General features: G+C 40.6%; 1 protein-coding gene across 13 annotated transcripts in view; it reads left to right on the forward strand.

Moving 5' to 3' along the window:
- The first annotated feature begins 750 nt into the window (after nucleotides 1-750).
- LOC138761675 (double-stranded RNA-specific editase 1-like) overlaps nucleotides 751-18218 on the forward strand; it is a 400374-nt gene continuing 382906 nt past the window's right edge. For 4 of the 13 annotated variants that reach the window (XM_069934228.1, XM_069934236.1, XM_069934235.1 and 1 more), the window contains exons 1-2: nucleotides 863-928; nucleotides 6248-6323. Coding sequence is in view for 2 of the 13 variants with exons in the window: in XM_069934221.1 (XP_069790322.1) it covers nucleotides 871-928; nucleotides 3247-3274; nucleotides 3811-3871; nucleotides 6248-6323 (223 nt within the window). In the remaining 11 variants the exon portion in view is untranslated. Of the gene's footprint in view, nucleotides 929-3246; nucleotides 3275-3810; nucleotides 3872-6247; nucleotides 6324-18218 lie in introns of all 13 variants that reach the window. The other 9 variants (XM_069934221.1, XM_069934225.1, XM_069934238.1 and 6 more) reach the window with 9 other exon arrangements.

Raw genomic sequence — 18218 nt, forward strand, 5'->3', positions numbered from 1 at the left:
AGTGAAATATGGAGAATAGCTTATATAACCAGCAGTATCTGTGAAATGCAACAATTGATTTTAATTTCTTTGTGGGTCTGGAAGGTTCAACATCATATGTGACACTTGCAAAGTTAATATTAGTCATGCAAGACAGAAAGAAGGTGGTTTTTTGGCCCTATCCAGTATCAGTCTATCCTCATCCCATCTCCAGCAGTTACTTGTTGCTTTCTCAGCCATGACATTTGAAGCGTTTGTTCAAATAAATGTAGCAATTCGAGAGAGAGAGAGTTGATTCTGCACGTATTGGCTGAATCAACTTTTCTTGCAGGAACTGGGTGTTCTGCTCAATTATGCCCACTGTCCGGACTCAATTTTGTGTGTGTGTGTGTGTGTTAAACAAATCACTGCAAATATCGACGATTTGGGGAAAAAATGTTGGAAATACGCTGTGGTATTTCCGCAGTTGCCGGACCTACAAGGTTTTTTTTTAAAAAAACTCTGGCTCTCTTTGAACCACTTCGCCAATTTATCTCCTTGCCACCACAGTTGTGGGGTAAGCTGATGCTTGGTGATGAGAATACAGTGGTGCTTTGTCTTGCCAATGAAAGAGAAGTGCTTCCTTTGCTTGCCTGAGGGCACGGCTCCAGACCTGCTGTCGCTTATTTTACGGTTCTCCAATCACTGAGCGTGTCCAACCTTCATACCGACCAATGGCAAAAAAGCCCATTGCCCTGGCGGACCAATGGAAAAGATGACAGGTGCAACGCTCCGCCGAATGTAAAGCAGGGGAGGCCGGCGGCCTCTGGTCCAATCAGCAACGGGGCTTGGCCATCGCCGCAGCCAATGGAAGGCGGGTCCTGTTGTTGACGTCCAGCTCGCAGCGGTAAGATGGCGGAGCAGCGCGCTGTGCGAAAACGGAGTGGGGACAGCGAGTCGGATAAACGAGGTGAGGTGAAGCGGGCCCTCGGCAAAGCCAACCGAGCCCAATTCTCTGTGGAAACACGGGGCGGAGAAGCCAGGCGGCGTGCGGCGGGGGCGGCCAGTAACTGCTTTCTGGCCGTGCCGGTGACAGATTGGAGAGCGCGCGGCGGAGCCGTTGCTGGCTGGACACTGCGAAGCCCCCCCACCCTGCCCGCCCGCCGCCGTCTATCCACACAACAGCAAATAGAATCGGGGCACCACATCACCCAAGGCGTCCGGTGTGAGCGGCCGTGCAATGCATCCGTGTATACAATGCAGAGTGGGGAGGCTGGTGCACTCATGCATGTGCAGGAGTGATGGCGACAGCGGCTCTCATCACCCCCACCGAGCAGCCCCTGAAGCCCCGGTCGGCGGGCTTGGCAGATGGATGGCACCGAGGTGTGGGGCTCCAAGTTTATTTTCTGGTTTTGTGAGTCAACGGGCATTGGCAGCTGTATTGCTGAGTTTGGACGGGGACACCCACTCCCCACCCTCCATGTGGGTCGCTCCGCCCTCGACTGACACCAGCGAGGGACAGTTCACAGCCTCCGGGGTTGCAGATGCATGGCTGTTTAGATCGGCTGCTTCCCCACCCCGCTTTTACCAAAAGCAGCAGTGAAACAGATTTTGGCTTGATGGTTATCTTCTTTCCCCCTAATCTCTACTCGTGCTTTTCTTTTTTTTTAATCCCTTCTGCTCTCTCTTTATTCTTCAGGTACGTACCGTGTCTTTCTCTTGCACCGTCCCCTTCTTCCAAGCCTCACGTCCCTATTGTACTTCAATCATGACATGTCACACACCCACGATGATTTTTTCCCCCCCTTTTTGGTGATCTTGTTTAATCCAGATAGAGTCAGCTGAGTTGATTTTTTTTAAACTTGCCGTTCATCATGTTTTTTACCTCTTTCCCAATTGAACACACACCTAATATTTACCATTTTTCACTGGTATATGTAAATATAACTATACATAAAAGAAAAATAGTAGGAACTATGGAAGGCCTTTATCATTGATTTAATCACAATTTTTTTTTGGTCTCAATGCTGCTATCTTCTTCTAACCCTGTATCTCGTTTTTATACAGAATATATCAATCTCTCGAATGTAATCAGCAATGTGTCTTCATGAGACATCTACAGATGTACAAATATCTACAAATATTCTCTGATCTTTTAGCTGCAGAAATGTATTTTCCATCTCTTACCTGAATCACTTGACCTTTCTTTTGAGACTGAGCTTTGGTTTGAGATATCCCAGCAAAAAAAGAGACATCATGCCTCCATCTACTCTGTCAGGGAATGGCTTCAATTCAGTCACCTTTGATTTGCCAAATTGTGCAGAGTACAGGCTCTATCTGCTCAATATTGTTTCAGGCAAGTTACTATTGCAGAAATCAGTCTGGTGCACCTCCTTTTCATTATTTTCTTCACAGAATGATTGAACCAGCACACAGTATTACAGGAGATGTCCCATGTAATTCTATAAAGATACATTTATATTCAAATCATTTTGCAGTAGAAGAACACATTTTATTTGTCTTTCTAATTGTCTGTTGTATTTGCTTGATACAACATATCAAAGGACACTTGGGTTCCCCTGAATGCTTTTATTTTTAATCTCTCACTTTTTTTTCCATACTGAATCCTTTTCCATTTTTTCCCCCACATTGTAAAAGTTCAAAGGGAATACAGAATACATGGATCTTGGGTGTTCTTTTGTGTTTGGTCTGGTAAATAGGGGAGTTCCAACGTATCTTCAACATTTCAGGGTCTTTTTTTATTTTCACTCTTTGATCTGCAGATCTTTGTTAAACTGTCAAAGTTATTAATGCTTATTTCTCTGATGTGAATTTTCTGGTATCTTTCTTTGTGGAACAATGCTTTAAAGTGTGTATATGTGTCTGTATTTTGTCACACACATATATACAGGTATATATGCAAGTTGAAATATAATTGATGAAATTTCCTTGAAATTTTTAAGTGTATGCAGTTGGATATTTTTCTCCTTAGTTTTGTTGGGAAGAATGTTTTGTGTAAATATTTGGGTTTCTCAATTGGTTGAATAAAATATGTCCATGAACTTGGCAGCAAAAAATAATTATCATGCTGAAGTTCATTAAAGAACCAGTTGGAAAATTGCAGTTCTTTGTGAAATACCGTGATGTCCTTTTTAATGGAAACAGTTATGGGTTCTGTTTTTTTTGGTATCTATCCCAACCAGGCACTATTTATACAGAGTTAAACAAAGAAGTCTGCAGATGCTAGGGTTGAGTGCAGTGCACTAATGTGATGCAGAATTTCCGCAGGTCACGCAGCATCCGTGCGAAGTGAAGGGTAAGCATCGTTTGGGGCCTGGGTCCTTTGCCACAAATACATAGCTTCTCTGGATTCTGCGTGATGTGTGTTTCACAGCATGTTTGTGTATTGCACTATTTATATAGAGTTTTGGCAGTGATGCTTGTGTTACAATGTCCTTATCCAACATGCACATTTACATTTGAAATGGCAGCTATCATTCCTGAAGCAGAACCGCTAGTCTAGAATGACAATTAAGATAATTGTAATATTCCTTTTTACATCTGTCATGGCTAGTTTATGCCCATACTTACATGGGAATTGGATAGTTGAAGCAATATATGCTCTAATTACTGGCAAGAATACTAATACCCAAATTTGCTGAATTCTACTGATGGGTAAATAGTCCATAGCCACTCAGATCATTGCTTCTCAAGAAAACAGCCAAGTTGCAAAGAAAGGTTCTGCCTTACCCTTACCACCATCTGAGTGAAAACATTTTCTTTATATCGTCTCAATACCTTCTGTTAATTACTTTCAATATTGCCTTTTGATTTTAATCCCATTCCCTTTAGGAAAGTCAGGACTTTCTATTTGTTTAGGGCTTTCATAATTTACAGGCAGCATGATTGGCAGGTAAGCTCAAAATTTCAGAAAGGTTGTCAAAGAGAGAGTAGTTGTAAGAATGTTTAAATGTAGTTGAACATCAAAGGATTGTGAGATTTTACTGATAATTTCCTGTTAGCACTTCATTATTCAATAAATTTGCATATTTACAGTGTTTTATATGATCTTGGGATATTCAAGAATCTTTTTAGCCATTTAAGTAATGAGGGAATGAAAATAGTTAACTTAATCTTGATAAAGTGTTCAGATTGAAAACATTGACTAATAGTTTCTACCCCTGGATACTGTCTAACCTGCTGAGTTCCTCCAACAATTCTTTACCTGCCTTGCATCAGTATAATCTGTTTTTCAGTGATTGTTGCATGGGCTGACATCCCTTCACTGCTGCTGATCCCCAACCTGATCCGTCGCCACTGCCTATCCCTACCTGGTCTGCCATTCAACCACTAACTCACCATCTGGCCCAAGCATTGTAAAAGGTTGCCCCCCCCCCTCCCCCCAAACCCAGTCTAGAATGTTGTTTGTTGGCAATCAGATTGTCTAACACGATGGACCATTTAAAAAGAAGCCTGCAGAAAATTGGAGGCAGTCAGTCAACAATGGAATGTCAGGGAGATGGAGGAATTGGAAAACAAACTTTGTCATTACTTGGACAACTTTTTATCACAACTTTCCTTTATTCTCTCCACCTTTGCCTTTTCTGCAATTCAAAACACTAGTTTCCACATTTTTCCAGTTTTTAAGGGTTGAACAAATGACTTTTCTCTCTTCCTTGATAATGCCTATCTTCCTGCATTTTCTCTTTCTTTCTTTCTTTGTTTCTTTCCATCACAGAATGAGATTCCTCAACAATAGCAAATGTTCTTTTCTGACTTTTTGTAAAATACTTGATTATAATTGTAATTCCTTATACCTTATTTTAACCATCTTTCTGAGAAATTAACCATCTAGAATATTCTTCTCTGGATCTTCCAGAGTGATTTGTGATTAATCAGTTTTTTTGAATCACTAAATTAGGAAAATTTATCACTGCATGTGATATTGAGGAACAACTGTAATTTATCTTCAAAATTATTTTTACATCTACAGTAAATCTAATCAGTTCTCAGTTTATTTAGCAACTGCAGTGTGTGTTAATGTTTTGGTGTGTAGTTGCTTTTTTTCTGGTTGCATTCAGAAATGAAAGAATTTTTGTCCTTTTGGATATTCTGCTATTATTTTCAAATATTTGAAGGGAGTATTAAGTTGCTTTACTTTAACATTTGCAAAAATTTGTTTGAAAGCAACTAATGTGATTAATTTGCTTGCAAAACCTGAAGTTATAAGTTATTGGTTTGTTCTGTGTCTTGAAAATTTTGTTTTTGGAAATGGAATCGCAAATGCAATATACATTTCCTCATAAAATTGTCATACATTGTGAGATTTTAGTAGATCACTGTAAATTAATATTAGACTGAAGATTCTAGTAGTGATTCTAGTGATGTGTTACGCAGTGTGTCTGCTGTTTTATGTATGTTAAAATTTATGTTTATTTGCAAGAGGTTGTGCCTCATTGCATCAGAAAAGAAGGTTGTTTGACCACTGAGAAAGGGTGACTCAGCCAAGTTCCACTTATGGGTAAATAGTCCATAGCCATGAAGATCATTGCTTCTCAATTAAACAGCCACGATCCAGAGAAAGGTTCTGCCTTACTCTTAGCACCATCTGAGTGAAAACATTTTCTTTAGATCATCTCAATACCTTCTGTTAATTACTTTCAATATTGTCTTTAGGAAAGTTAGGATTTCCTATTTGTTTTGGGCTTTCATAATTTTGTATGTGGAACCCTCTCAACACCCTCTACTCCAAGGAAAACCACTGGAGTCTATCTAGTCTTCACTAATTGTTTCACTCTTCCATTTCTACAACATTTTCTCGATCTCCACTCCAGTGCAATCATACATTTTCAGTAATGTGCTCACCAGACTTGTTTGCAGTATTCATGAAATGGGCATAACTTCCACTCTTCAATATGAAACCACCAAGTAGTCATCACAGGTTGCCTTTGAGAGGGAAAGATGCCTTCCTGGACCCTTGTAGTCTCATGTTGAAAGTATTCCTCCAGTACTGATTATTTCAGTATTTAGATACATTTAGAATGGAAAACAAATACATTTCCAGGTTAGGACATTTTATGACATGGCAGGCAACATCCAAATTATGACATTCCCATGCACTTAGTGTCCTTGATCATCTTGATAAAGTTAGGGATGTTCAATTGTCAAATCCTTGGTGAGTTGCTGCGCTGAATTTTGTAAATGTACACACTAAGGCCATAATGTGCTGATGACAGAAGTGATTGCAGTAGAAAATTCATTGAACTTGCATATTGATTTACTTTTATAGAGTTCACCTGGAGTACTTGCTGGCAGCAAAATTAGCTTAGCAGTTAACGCAATCCATTACAGCATCAGCTACCCAGGTACGAATCCAGCGTTGTCTGTAAGGAGTTTGTAAGTTCTTTGTGTCTGCGAGGGTTTTCCCCCCAGGTGCTCTGGTTTCCTCCCACATTCCAAAGATGTGGGGTTAGAAGGTTAATTGGCCACATGTGTCTCTTGTAATAAAAACACAGAAATGCTGGAGGAACTCAGCAGGTCTCGCAGCATCCATAGAAGGTAAGTATATGTAAAACCAACATTTTGGGCTTGAGCCATACTTTGAAGAAGGGCTGAGGCTCGAAATGTCAGTTATAAATCTCAAGTGGAAATAGTTGGATCTTTCCTTGTTGAAGATGGTCATTGCCTGCCATTTATGTAGAGTAAATGTTACTTGCACTGTTCAAGTCTTGGAAATAAGTAGAGGAGTAGAGGAGTTTCCTGTATCAAAGTGAATATTGAGCATTGATTTGATAAAACTACTGAAAGGGTCAGAATTCTCACAGCCATTTTGAGCCCCCATACAGAAATTGTTTATCATATTTTGGTCTTTTAACAGAACAATAATTCCACAAAGAATGGTCTTGATTTTTTTTAGTTCCCCAGTGATGAAATTTTTAAAAGATGGTTCTCCCCATTGCCCTTTGAATTAAACAAAAAGTACTGCACAAGGCAGATTTTTCCATGTTATGATGAGAAAGTTAAAATCCTTGTTCCTCTTTTACATTGGGGAGACTGGATGTAGACTGGGCAATCAATTTGTTAAGCACCTTCACTCTGTCTGCCTCACAGCAAGGAGCTCCCAGTGTCCAACCACTTCAGTTTCATTCCTCATTTCCACACTGGCGTGTATATCTATGGCTTCAAGTACTACTAAGTTGAGGCCACCTATAAATTGGAGGAATAACATCTTGTATTGGCAGTGTGCAACTTGACAGCATCAATGTAGACCTCCAATTTTCAGGAACCACTGGCCCCCTTCCCCTGGTCTCTCACTTTCCCTTTGTTTCCCTTTCTTCAGCTGCCAGGTACTTCCTTCTTTCAGAGAACTATCTTTAGGAACTTTCACACAGAAATGTCACGATATTGCTGTAAGGAGGACTCGGCAGTATCCTGGCTTCATGCTTGTCTTGGTTGTTCACACAGAACTGAGCAAAGTTGGCAAAATGCTGGGCTAGGGTGTAATTTCAAACAGAAGGCTGGCATTCCTGGACCAAGAGAGGTGGGTCGTGTGATGCATCAGCGTTGGCATTATCTTCCATATCTGAGGTGGTCTTGGAATGAAGTAAGCAGCTTTCAGACAGTGTGGCATTCCAGAGTGTTGAATAGGTCTGCTGGTAGAAAATTGCTGGCATAGAAATGACCCCTCTCTACCCCCCCCCCCTCCCCCCCACCGCCACCCCTGCCATTCTGGGTTGTATCTGCAGAGGTGTCAGCTACATCCTTTTTCATGACCTCATCGATTTCCACACTCATTCTCACAAACTCTAACCCTTTGGTCTTCCAAGGTCTGGCTGATCCACCCCATTCTGTTAAATGCTGCTCCTTCTGTGGTACTTTTCTGAATTCTTTGCTGTGCAACATTCCAATACACCATCATGGTTCAGCAGCTGGTCTGAGCTATCCTACTGTGGCGAGGTTAGCTGGACTTGCATTGAGGGAAGCTTCAGTTTTGCATGCTTAATACAGCATAGCATGTTGTATTGCTGAAATAGATCAGGAATCCATTTCCTCAATCTGTTATCAGTGTTATTTTGATTACTTTGTTTTCAACTTTTTGATTTCATATTTTTACCATTGTTCATAAAAACATGTTGATCCGAACCCTGTCTCTTGACACCTTGTGGCAGATGTTCGTGTGGTGTGCATTGTATACAAATAGAAGTTGTAGAATAAATATTAAATTATAGAAATGGTTCTTTATTAACTCTTTTGCTTAGTTAGCTAATTCAAGAAAAAGAAAGTTGTAGGCATTTTGATACAGTTGAATCATATCTAACTCACAAAGGGAAAATCTTTTCATTTGTTTTAGGAGCTGAAGCATTCATTAGTTTGAAGTAATTTGATAATGCTGGTTGTGCCTATGTTTCTCTGCAGGCAGAAGTCAGAAACAAAATTCAAATGTTTAAAAAAAAATGTGGTTTGCTGATGTTTCATCTCTTTAAATATCTCATTTTTGTTGTGATTTCTTCATTACCTCATTCCCCTCAATTTCTGTATTTATGTTCAGCACTTTGTCGGAAATGCGGTCGACGTTTTGTAGCATCGAGATTCTACCAACGTCATTGAGCTTCATGACTGATTGCTATTTATTAATTTTGTTAGTATTGAGGGATAAACATTTATTTGAACTTCCAAATGGAGATCCTCTGTTGTTTGGGTCGTGCCATGAAATCTTTTTCAATGCCTTGAGAAAGTTTAATTTCATAAACAGGGGTGGCCAATTAATGATATATGTGCCAAAAGTGGAGCTTTTGATAATTAGAACTGGTGCATTGAAGGAAGCCCGGTTCACCTTGACTGAGTCTAATACCCCACCTTAATTGGAGGCCAAATGCAGTTTGATTTTGCTGAAATGACTGCAACTTAGAAATATGGTAGACTTGGAAGTTATAGGTTGTTGAAGAAAATTGAATTTTTTTGTTGTTGTTGGCTAACAAGCAGAAAATGGTTTGGGGGTTCCAGAAGGGGCTGAAGGATAAGGTGTAGCCCTGTGCAAATCTTAGTTTTGCATGGGTTGGGGTGATTACTTGGAACTGCAGCTATGATGATAATTTGGAGAAACCTGTGGAAGCACGGTTTTGGTGACTAACCAACTGGTTTATATTGCACACCCAAAAGGGTATGATTAAAAATGCTTTTTAACTATTGTAAATATCTAAGCAACCAAAGGTTTGAGACTGGTTTGTGAATGAGAAATTTTGTCAGAATTGTAGCATGTAATCTATCTTAACACAATGTTGAAACTTGCCAAAAAGTTCAGTTGTTGTGACAATGAAGTTGTCAGTATTTACTGTTGTAACACTGTCTAAACAAGGTCAGACATGACTTTTCCTTGCATGAATAATTTTATGTATAAATCTTGAAGTGGTGGGTCAGTGAATCAGGTTTATTCCCTATCTGCAAGTTTCCAATCAATAAAAGTCAACTGACCTGATGGAAATTTCATATATTTATGAACCAGTTTACAGCAACAAGCAGCTGTGTCCTTGATGGTGGAATGTTACACCATGCATGAGGAAAGCATTGCAACAAGTGTACCATAATCTTTTGCCTGTTGTGGATTAAATATTGATTACATTCAAACTTGATCATCTTTATTTGGGTAAACAAAGGTGTATCATCTCAAACTGTAAATTCAAATTTTCATTTGGAAATTTATGACTTGAACCGCTTGGTGAGATGCATTATATGAGTTCGATTTCCAACCTTTTGATTAATGACTTTTCAGAAATTTATTATAAATGATGACTTTCTCTGACCACCATAGTGTGAGCATAAATCTTTTAAAACATGAATAGACATGTTGGTTAGAGGTCTAAATAGATGTGCAAGTTGCACAGTGCTTGTTTCAAGATAGAGTTATTGTCAGAGTACGTACATGACATCACATACAACCCCGAGTTTCTTTTTCCTGTGGTCGAAGCAGAATTACCACTTATTGGTAGTGCAAAAAAACTCTACACGGTGCATATTTGTAAACAAATAAAGAACTGTAAGCAGATAATGTATGTAAACAAACCTTGCAATGCAGAGAGGATTAAAAACCTCAAAAAAGGGCACGAGCCCTTAAATGAGTTCCTGATTGAGTTTGTTGTTGAGGAGTCTGATCGTGGAGGGGAAGCCACTGTTCTTGAACCTGGTGGTACAAGTTTTGTGGCATCTATACCTTTTTCCTGATGGCAGCAGCAGTGAGAACAGAGCATGTATTGGGTGGAGTGGATCCTTGATGATTGCTGCTGTTCTCTGATGGCAGCGTTCCCTGTAGATGTTTTCGATAGTGGGGAGGGTTTTGTCTGTGATGTCCTGGGCTGTGTTTAATACCTTTTGCAGTGCTTTGCTCTCGGGGGTATTGGTGTCTCCCCATGCCAGACCGCGATGCAACTAGTCAGCACACTTTCCACTGCACATCTATAGAAATTGGCTAGTTTCTGGTGTTTTACTAAATGTAAGAGCCATAGGCTCGGTTCTTACCTATTGAGGGCGTTAGCGGTATTCACTGGGGTCCTAGGCCTCTTCCCGTTGGTGCATGGGTGAGGGTTGGCATCATTTATGGAGCTGCAACCTACAACCTACTGGTTGTAGGTGTCAGTGGTAACCACCAGGGTCTGTAGGCCTCCTCCTGTCAGTGCATTGACGAGGGCTGACACTGTTTATAGAGCCAGAGTGTGGTGGCGCATGCGCGGTTGGTTCGGCTTTGGCGGCAGTGGTGTCAGCCCGGGGGCAAGCATGTCGATAAGTATGCATGTGCCGTGGAGCATGCTCGGCCTTGGAAGCACAGGGGTTGGAGCTGGGTTCAGTGCACCACACCAAGGAGCGTGCGCAGGAGTTATGCAAATATTTAAAATGAGGTTCTTCAGCCTGCATTGGCATTTGGAAATCGAAGTAGGGTGAGTTAGGGGTCGACAAATTCTGTTGACTGTTTCAGTATCGTTTAAGTATCAATCGAATATCATTTAGACCTCGTTAACTTTTATATGAATGTTTTGTTGTTAAGAATCTGCTACATAGAATATTAGAAAAGGTTATAAATTTTTAAACTTGTAGGGATTTAAATGCAACTGAACTTGTGCTGAAAATGATTGAAAATGTGTCGCAGACAAACTGCTAACTTGGCCTACAAGCAACTATATAAGTGAATAAAAAGGAAGTCGCTACACCAAACCTCTGCAAACTCCTCAGGAAGTCGAGGTGCTGATATGTCTTCATGATGCCATTGGTGTGTTGGGTCCAGGAAAGGTCCTCTGAGATAGTGGCTCCCAAGAACTTAAATTTGCTCACCTCACCATCTCTAATTCTCCTAATGGTCACTGGATTGTATATCTCTGGCTTTCCCTTCCTGAAGTCAACAATTAGCTCCTTAGTTTTGGTGACATTGAGTGCAAGATTATTGCTGCTGCACCATTCAGCTAAGCTTTCAATCTTCCTTTCTATATGGTGACTCATCACCTTTCTTTATATAATCCACTCTCCTGGTATCATCAGCAAATTTATATTTGGTGTTGTTTTACTGAGCCACACAGTCGTCGTAGGTGTAGAGTGAGTAGAGAGGGGGATAACTAAGAATGTAGCCCTGTGGTGCTCTGGGACTGATGGAGATTGTGGAGGAGATGTTCTTACCAATCCTCACTGATTGTGGCTGGAGGTGAGGAAATTCAGGATCCAATTACACAGTGGGGTGTTGAGTTCCAGGTCTTGGAGTTTGCTGATCAGCTTAGAGGGGATGATGGTGGTGTTAAATACTGGTAAAGGTTCATTATTCAGTAAAGGGCATCCTGATGAATGCATCTTTACTGTCCAGGTGTTCCAGGGCTTTGTGTAGAGCCAATGAGATGGCATCCAACCTGTTGCTATGATAGGTGAACTGGAACATCAACCACTGCTCAGACAAGAGCTGATCTACTTCATCACCATCCTTTCAAAACACTTTATCACTGTTGATGTAAGTGCTACTGGTCAATAGTCATTAAGACAGGTTACTGCGCTCCATGATTAATGCCTGTTTGAAATAGGTAGGTTACACACCCTACTGAAGTGAAATATTGAAGATATCCGTGAATATATTGGTAAGTTGGTTAGCACAGATTTTTAATACTCGGCCAGGTACTCCGTAGGGCCAGATGCTTTCCTCCGATTCACTTTCCTGAAGACAGCATGCACATCATCCTCAGATATAGATAGGATGGGATAATCAGGGTGTGGAGGGGTGGTTCTTTGCTGTTACTGTCATTAAATCAGGCGTAGAAGGCATTGAGTCCTGATGGGAGCAACACTTTGCTGACTGCTACTTCACAAGATTTGGTTTTGTAATAGATAATCTTGTGTTCAAAGTTTCTGTGCCTTCAGAACCTTGGAACAAATTTCAAGACCATAACCTTGCTGAAAGCAACATCTTTATTTGTTTTACAAAACTTGAGAACTCAGAGTATACTGTTTCCGAACAGCTAGTCTGGCAGTAAGTGAGTCTGCCTGATGGTCAGACTCCTGCTGCACACAGTTTTCTACAACATCACTTGCCTTTAATCTCAGGGGTTAAACTGGTTCCTGTCTTTGTCTCTTTCTGACTCTGGCATCAACATGTTAAAACCATTCATTAGCTTTGATCAAGCATTTACAATTTTTTCAGTCTGCACCCAAGAGATAGTGCAGTCCCTGTTGCTGTGAATTCTTTTGCTAACCGAAGAGAAGAAACTAACATTTAGACATTAGTCACACTTGTTTTTCACACTGTTTCATTAATACCCAAGAGATAATTAATGTGAGGGAGACACATTACTTTAAACATTTAGCTTGTACACTTCATTGCGAGTTACATTATCTGAGGAACTTGAGGCTAACAGAGATTTGTTAGCACGCTGAAGAGATGATTTCTATGATACAAGAAGGCAGAACATCGGATTTTTCAAGAGAAATGTGTTACATTCATCTTCATTTTGCCTCTTTGTTTCTGTGAGACATCTAATCTAAGACATTCAAGGCTAAATAGACTTTTAGGCTGAGGTTTGACCAAAAACGCACGTCATGGGACCTCGCTTCTCTGAATTCTTTCACAATGCAGCAAGGTACATGTGAACATTAGTTAAAATTTATCAATTTACATTAGTCGACACAAGGAAGACCCTTACTTCCACACTTGGAGGTTTTAAGTGTTCGAGTTTTGGTGAGTTATCTTCCTTGATGCCAGCATGCACTTCATGGTATTGAGAATCTTAAGATCCTTTGCAATTTCATCCAGCTGTGCACATAATGAGTATCCTATCAAATACTGGACCTCTTTAAGATGATATAAAGGCTTAGGGGGGGATTGAGAGGTAAGAATCTTGTTAAAGGGTTTCTGACCTCTAATCAGCTTCATAGCTGCAGAATTTAGGTGGCTACTGCTTTGAGAAGTGGGGAAATAGATTTAAGATGATTTCATGCTACATTGTGAACTGATTATCTGAAATGCTTGGGACCGATAACACACCATATAACAATTACAGCATGGAAACAGGCCAATTTGGCCCTTCTACTCTGCACTGATCCAAGTACCCCCCTCTAATCCCACTGACCAGCACTCTGCCCATACCCCTCCATCCCCCTCCCATCCATATACTTATCCAACTCTTTCTTAAATGACAAAATTGACCCTGCCTCCACCACCTTTCCCGGAAGCCCATTCAACACAGTAACCACTCTCTGAGTAAAGAAGTTCCCCCTCATGTTACTCCTAAACCTTTGCCCGTCAACTCTCAACCCATGACCTCTTGTATCCATCTCTCCTACTCTTAATGGGGAAAGCTTTTCCACATCAACTCTTATCTATCCCTCCCATTATCTTAAACACCTCTATCAAATCTCTTCTCAGCCTTCTACATTCCAAGGAATAAAGACCTAATTTGCTTAATCTCTCCTTGTATTCCAGATGCTGAAACCCAGGCAACATTTTTATAAATCTTCTCTGTACTCTCTCTATCTTGTTAATATCCTTTCTATAAATCGGTGACCAGAACTGCACACAGTACTCTAAATTTGGCCTCACCAATGCCTTGTACAGCATCATCATTACTTCCCAACTCCTATATTCTATGCACTGATTTACATAGGCAAGCATACTAAAGGGCTTCTTCACCACCCTATCCACATGCGCTCCTACCTTCAGGGAACAATGCACCGTTATTCCTAGATCTTTCTGCTCCACTGTATTCTTCAAAGCCCTCCCATGTACCACATATGTCTTGCTTTGATTATTCTTTCCAAAATGATGCACCTCACATTTATCAGCATTAAACTCCATCTGCCATCTTTCTGCCCACTCCTCTAAGCAGTTTAACTCCCTCTGCAATCTTTGAAAACCATCTTCATCATCCATAATTCCCCCTATTTTAGTATCATCTGCATATTGATTAATCCAATTTACCGCCCACTCTCCAGATCATTAATTATATATGACAAACAGCAACGGTCCCAATACCGAACCCTGAGGTACACCGCTTGTCACCGGCCTCCATCCTGACAAACAATTATCTACTACTACTCTCTGGCACCTTCTTTCCAGCCACTGTTGAATCCATTTGACTATCTCCAAATTAATACCCAAGGACTTAGCCTTCCTAACTAACCTCCCATGCAGAACCTTATCGAAGGCCTTACTGAAGTCCATTTAGACAACATCCACTGCTCGACCCTCATCAACATTCCTAGTCACCTCTTCAAAAAATTCAACGATTGGTCAAACACGACCTTCCACTCACAAATCCGTGTTGAGTGTCACTGATCAGACCCTGTATATACTTATATATGCTATCTCTAAGAACGCTTTCCATCAATTTTCCTACCACAGACGACAAACTTACAGGCCGATTAGTTGCTAGGCTTGCTCCTCAAACCCTTTTTAAACAAAGGAACCACATGCGCAACATGCCAATCCTTTGGCACTATACCCATTTCTAATGACATTTGAAAAATCACTGCCAGAGTCTCTGCTATTTCCTCACTAACTTCTCTCAAGGACCTGGGGAAAATCATGACAGGATCTGGAGACTTATCCACCTTTATATGTTTCAAAAGCTCCAGTTCTACCTCTTTCTTAATCACTATAGTCTCCATATTTACCCCCTTTGCTTCCTTTACCTGCACAGTTCAATATCCTTCTCCTCAGTAAATACTGTGGAAAAGAAATTGTTCAAGACCTCCCCCATCTCTTTTAGCTCCACACACATTTGTCCTTTCTGATTCTCTGTTGGACCAATTTTGTCTCTCACTTTCCTTTTGCTATTCACATATTTGTAAAAACCCTTTGGATTTTTTTTTACCCTGCTTGCTATAGCCACCTCATACCTTTTAGCTTTTCTAATTTCTTAAGATTCTTTCTACATTCAATACAGTACCCAAACATCTCCTTTTTTCCCTGTTTCTTATATTTTTTATAGTACTCCCTCTTTTTTCAAACCAAGTTTCCAATATCCCTTGAGAACCATGGCTCTCTCAAACTTTTGACCTTGCCTTTCAACCTCACAGGTATTTAAAGATTTTGGACTCTTAAAATCTCTCCTTTAAAAGACCCCCCATTTCTCCATTACATCCTTCCCAGAAAACAAATTGTCCCAATCCACCCGTCGTAAATCCTTTCTCATCTCCTCAAACCTAGCATTTCCCCAATCAAAAACCTCAACTCTGGGCCCAGACCGATCCTTTTCCATAATTACCTTGAAGCTAATGGCACTATGATCACTGGACTCGGAAGTGCTCCCCCACACATACCTCTGTCACCTGACTCATCTTATTTCCCCAACAGTAAATCCAACACAGCTCCCTCTCTAGTTGGTACCTCCACGTATTGATGTAAAAAGCTATCCTGCACACATTTTACAAATTCCAACCCATCCAGCCCTTTCACGGAATGGGTTTCCCAATCAATATTCAGAAAATTAATATCCCCCACAATCACTACCCTGTGCTTTTTACAAATATCTGCTATCTCCCTACTAATTTGCATTCCCCATTTGGTGGTCTATAATACACCCCTATAATTGTAACTTCCCCTTTCCCATTCCTCAATTCCATCCAAATAGCCTCCCTGAATGAGCCTTTTATTCTATTGCACCTAAGCATCGCTGTAATATTTTCTCGAACAAGTAGTGCAACCCCACCCCCCGGTTCTATCACACCTAAACCAACTAAATCGAGGAATATTTAGCTGCCAGTCACATCTTTCCTGTAACCATGTTTCACTAATCGCTACCACGTCATACTTCCAAGTGTCAATCCATACCTTCAGCTTGTCCACCTTCCTTATAATGCTCCTAGCATTAAAATATATACATTTTAAGATTTCCCACTTTTTACTTCCTGTATGCCCCTATCTTTACCAACAGCACTTATGATCTTTCGCAATCGACCTCTGCCCACCTTCGTATAGAGCATCCCCCTTTTCTGTCACCTGTCTTTCCCCGATGTTTTGGTTAACTGAATATTGTCTTTAAGCAGCCCAGTTGCATCAGCAGAATACTTGGATTGGCCATTACTGATCCCTGACATCTTGTCACTGCTGCTGCTGATCCTGCCTGGGAGTCCGAGGTCCTTGCTCCTGCCTGGGAGGCCATTCTCCTTGATGATGCTAGGACAGTGGAGAACCAAGCAGGGTTGGTGTCATGGGGGGCATTCGTGGGCCATGGCCCCCATGAGTTATTAACGCCCCCCCCACCCACCTAGTACGATGGTGCCACCACCTTGGCCTGATACCACTGAAAAATCAGTGCCCCTGCACCTCCCTCCCCTCGGTGGTTATCCTAATGCCCTTTGATTAGATTTGTTCTGACACTGATTCTGGAATCAAATACAGTGGAGGATAAAGAAGAAATGGAAAGAGAGAGGAGGGAGTTACCTGAAATGAGGACAATCTCCCCATGCGCTGCCTGACCTGCCAACTTTCTCCAATTGCTCACTAATGGCTCAAGAATCCAGCTGTTCAGCATCTGTCTTCCCGGTTGGTTTTGAGCTTTGTTACCCAACTGGCGCTAACAGTGCATCAGAGCTCGACATGAGCCTGTCGGGTGAAATATTTTCCAACTTGTGATGTCCTGTTGCTGTCAGAAAGAGTTTGAATAACTGAGATTTTCAGTTAACTGGTTTTCGGGTAATTGGAAATATACTGTAATGGAATTTCCCCAAAAGCCATGTGCAGTTATGGAGAGTGTAACAGTTAATGTGGAGGAAGGCCATTATGGAGAGTGTAACAGTTAATGTAGAGGAAGGCCTTTATGGAGAGTGTAACAGAATCAACATTTTAAAATTAACTGATGTGAAAAGATGGAATATGAATAGAAATTAAATGAGAAATTAAGCCTGGGAAAAACCTCAGCATCGATGAGGATTGTGACAAGGTAAGGACTTAACCGCTAAGTTAGTAATATCAGTGAGAAATTATCTAAGTATGGTGGATCTTTGGTTTCATATTGCTTCTTGTTGAACATCTGAAATAATTTGCACCCTATTAAAGTTAGTCTCAGTCAACCCCTGAAAGAAATGAGTCCTATTGTTCAATCCATTGAATTTGGAGCTGGTGAATGTTTGAGCCCACCTGGTCTTTACTTTTAAAGAGGGTTGGAGGATGATGGAGCATTTTTGTTGGTTGCCATTCAAGAATTCTTCATCTCTTGTCCAAGTCTCTAGATAAAAGTATCTTTCAGGAATAGAATGGATCAGATTTATTGATTGACATTTAAAAAAAAAAATCTTAAAAATGCAAAATTTTATAAGCAAACAATTCTTATGGTTTTCCTTATGGTTTTTCGGGAAAACAGGGAGGTGATCCATGCTATAGAATATGGTTCAATTAAAAGAATAATAAGCATCAACTGAGCAGACCAGTTTGCTTAGCTACCTGAGTTTATTTAAGACTGGACCAAATTTGATGTTTTGTTAACTTTTTGGTGACATTGTTATAATTTTCAGGCTGAGGGAAAATGTTACTTAGAAATCTGCCATTGTGGTTTAATAGCCTCATGAGCTTCATTTCTAGATTTTTTTTTCATCTCTGTTTTGTGTTTTTGGATGTGAGGATAACGAAACTATGGATAAGTCCTTGTCCAATGTGAGAGGCAGTTATGACCGGAGTATTAAATAGTTATGAGTATTAAATAATACTCCAGTTATGACCGGAGTATTAAATAGTTATGAATTCTCATGATGAGAAAGTGATTTGCATTTACAATTGGAGATATGTGATTTAAGTTGAAAAT

This window comes from Narcine bancroftii, chromosome 4 (assembly GCF_036971445.1).
Source record: "Narcine bancroftii isolate sNarBan1 chromosome 4, sNarBan1.hap1, whole genome shotgun sequence".
NCBI lineage: Eukaryota > Metazoa > Chordata > Chondrichthyes > Torpediniformes > Narcinidae > Narcine > Narcine bancroftii.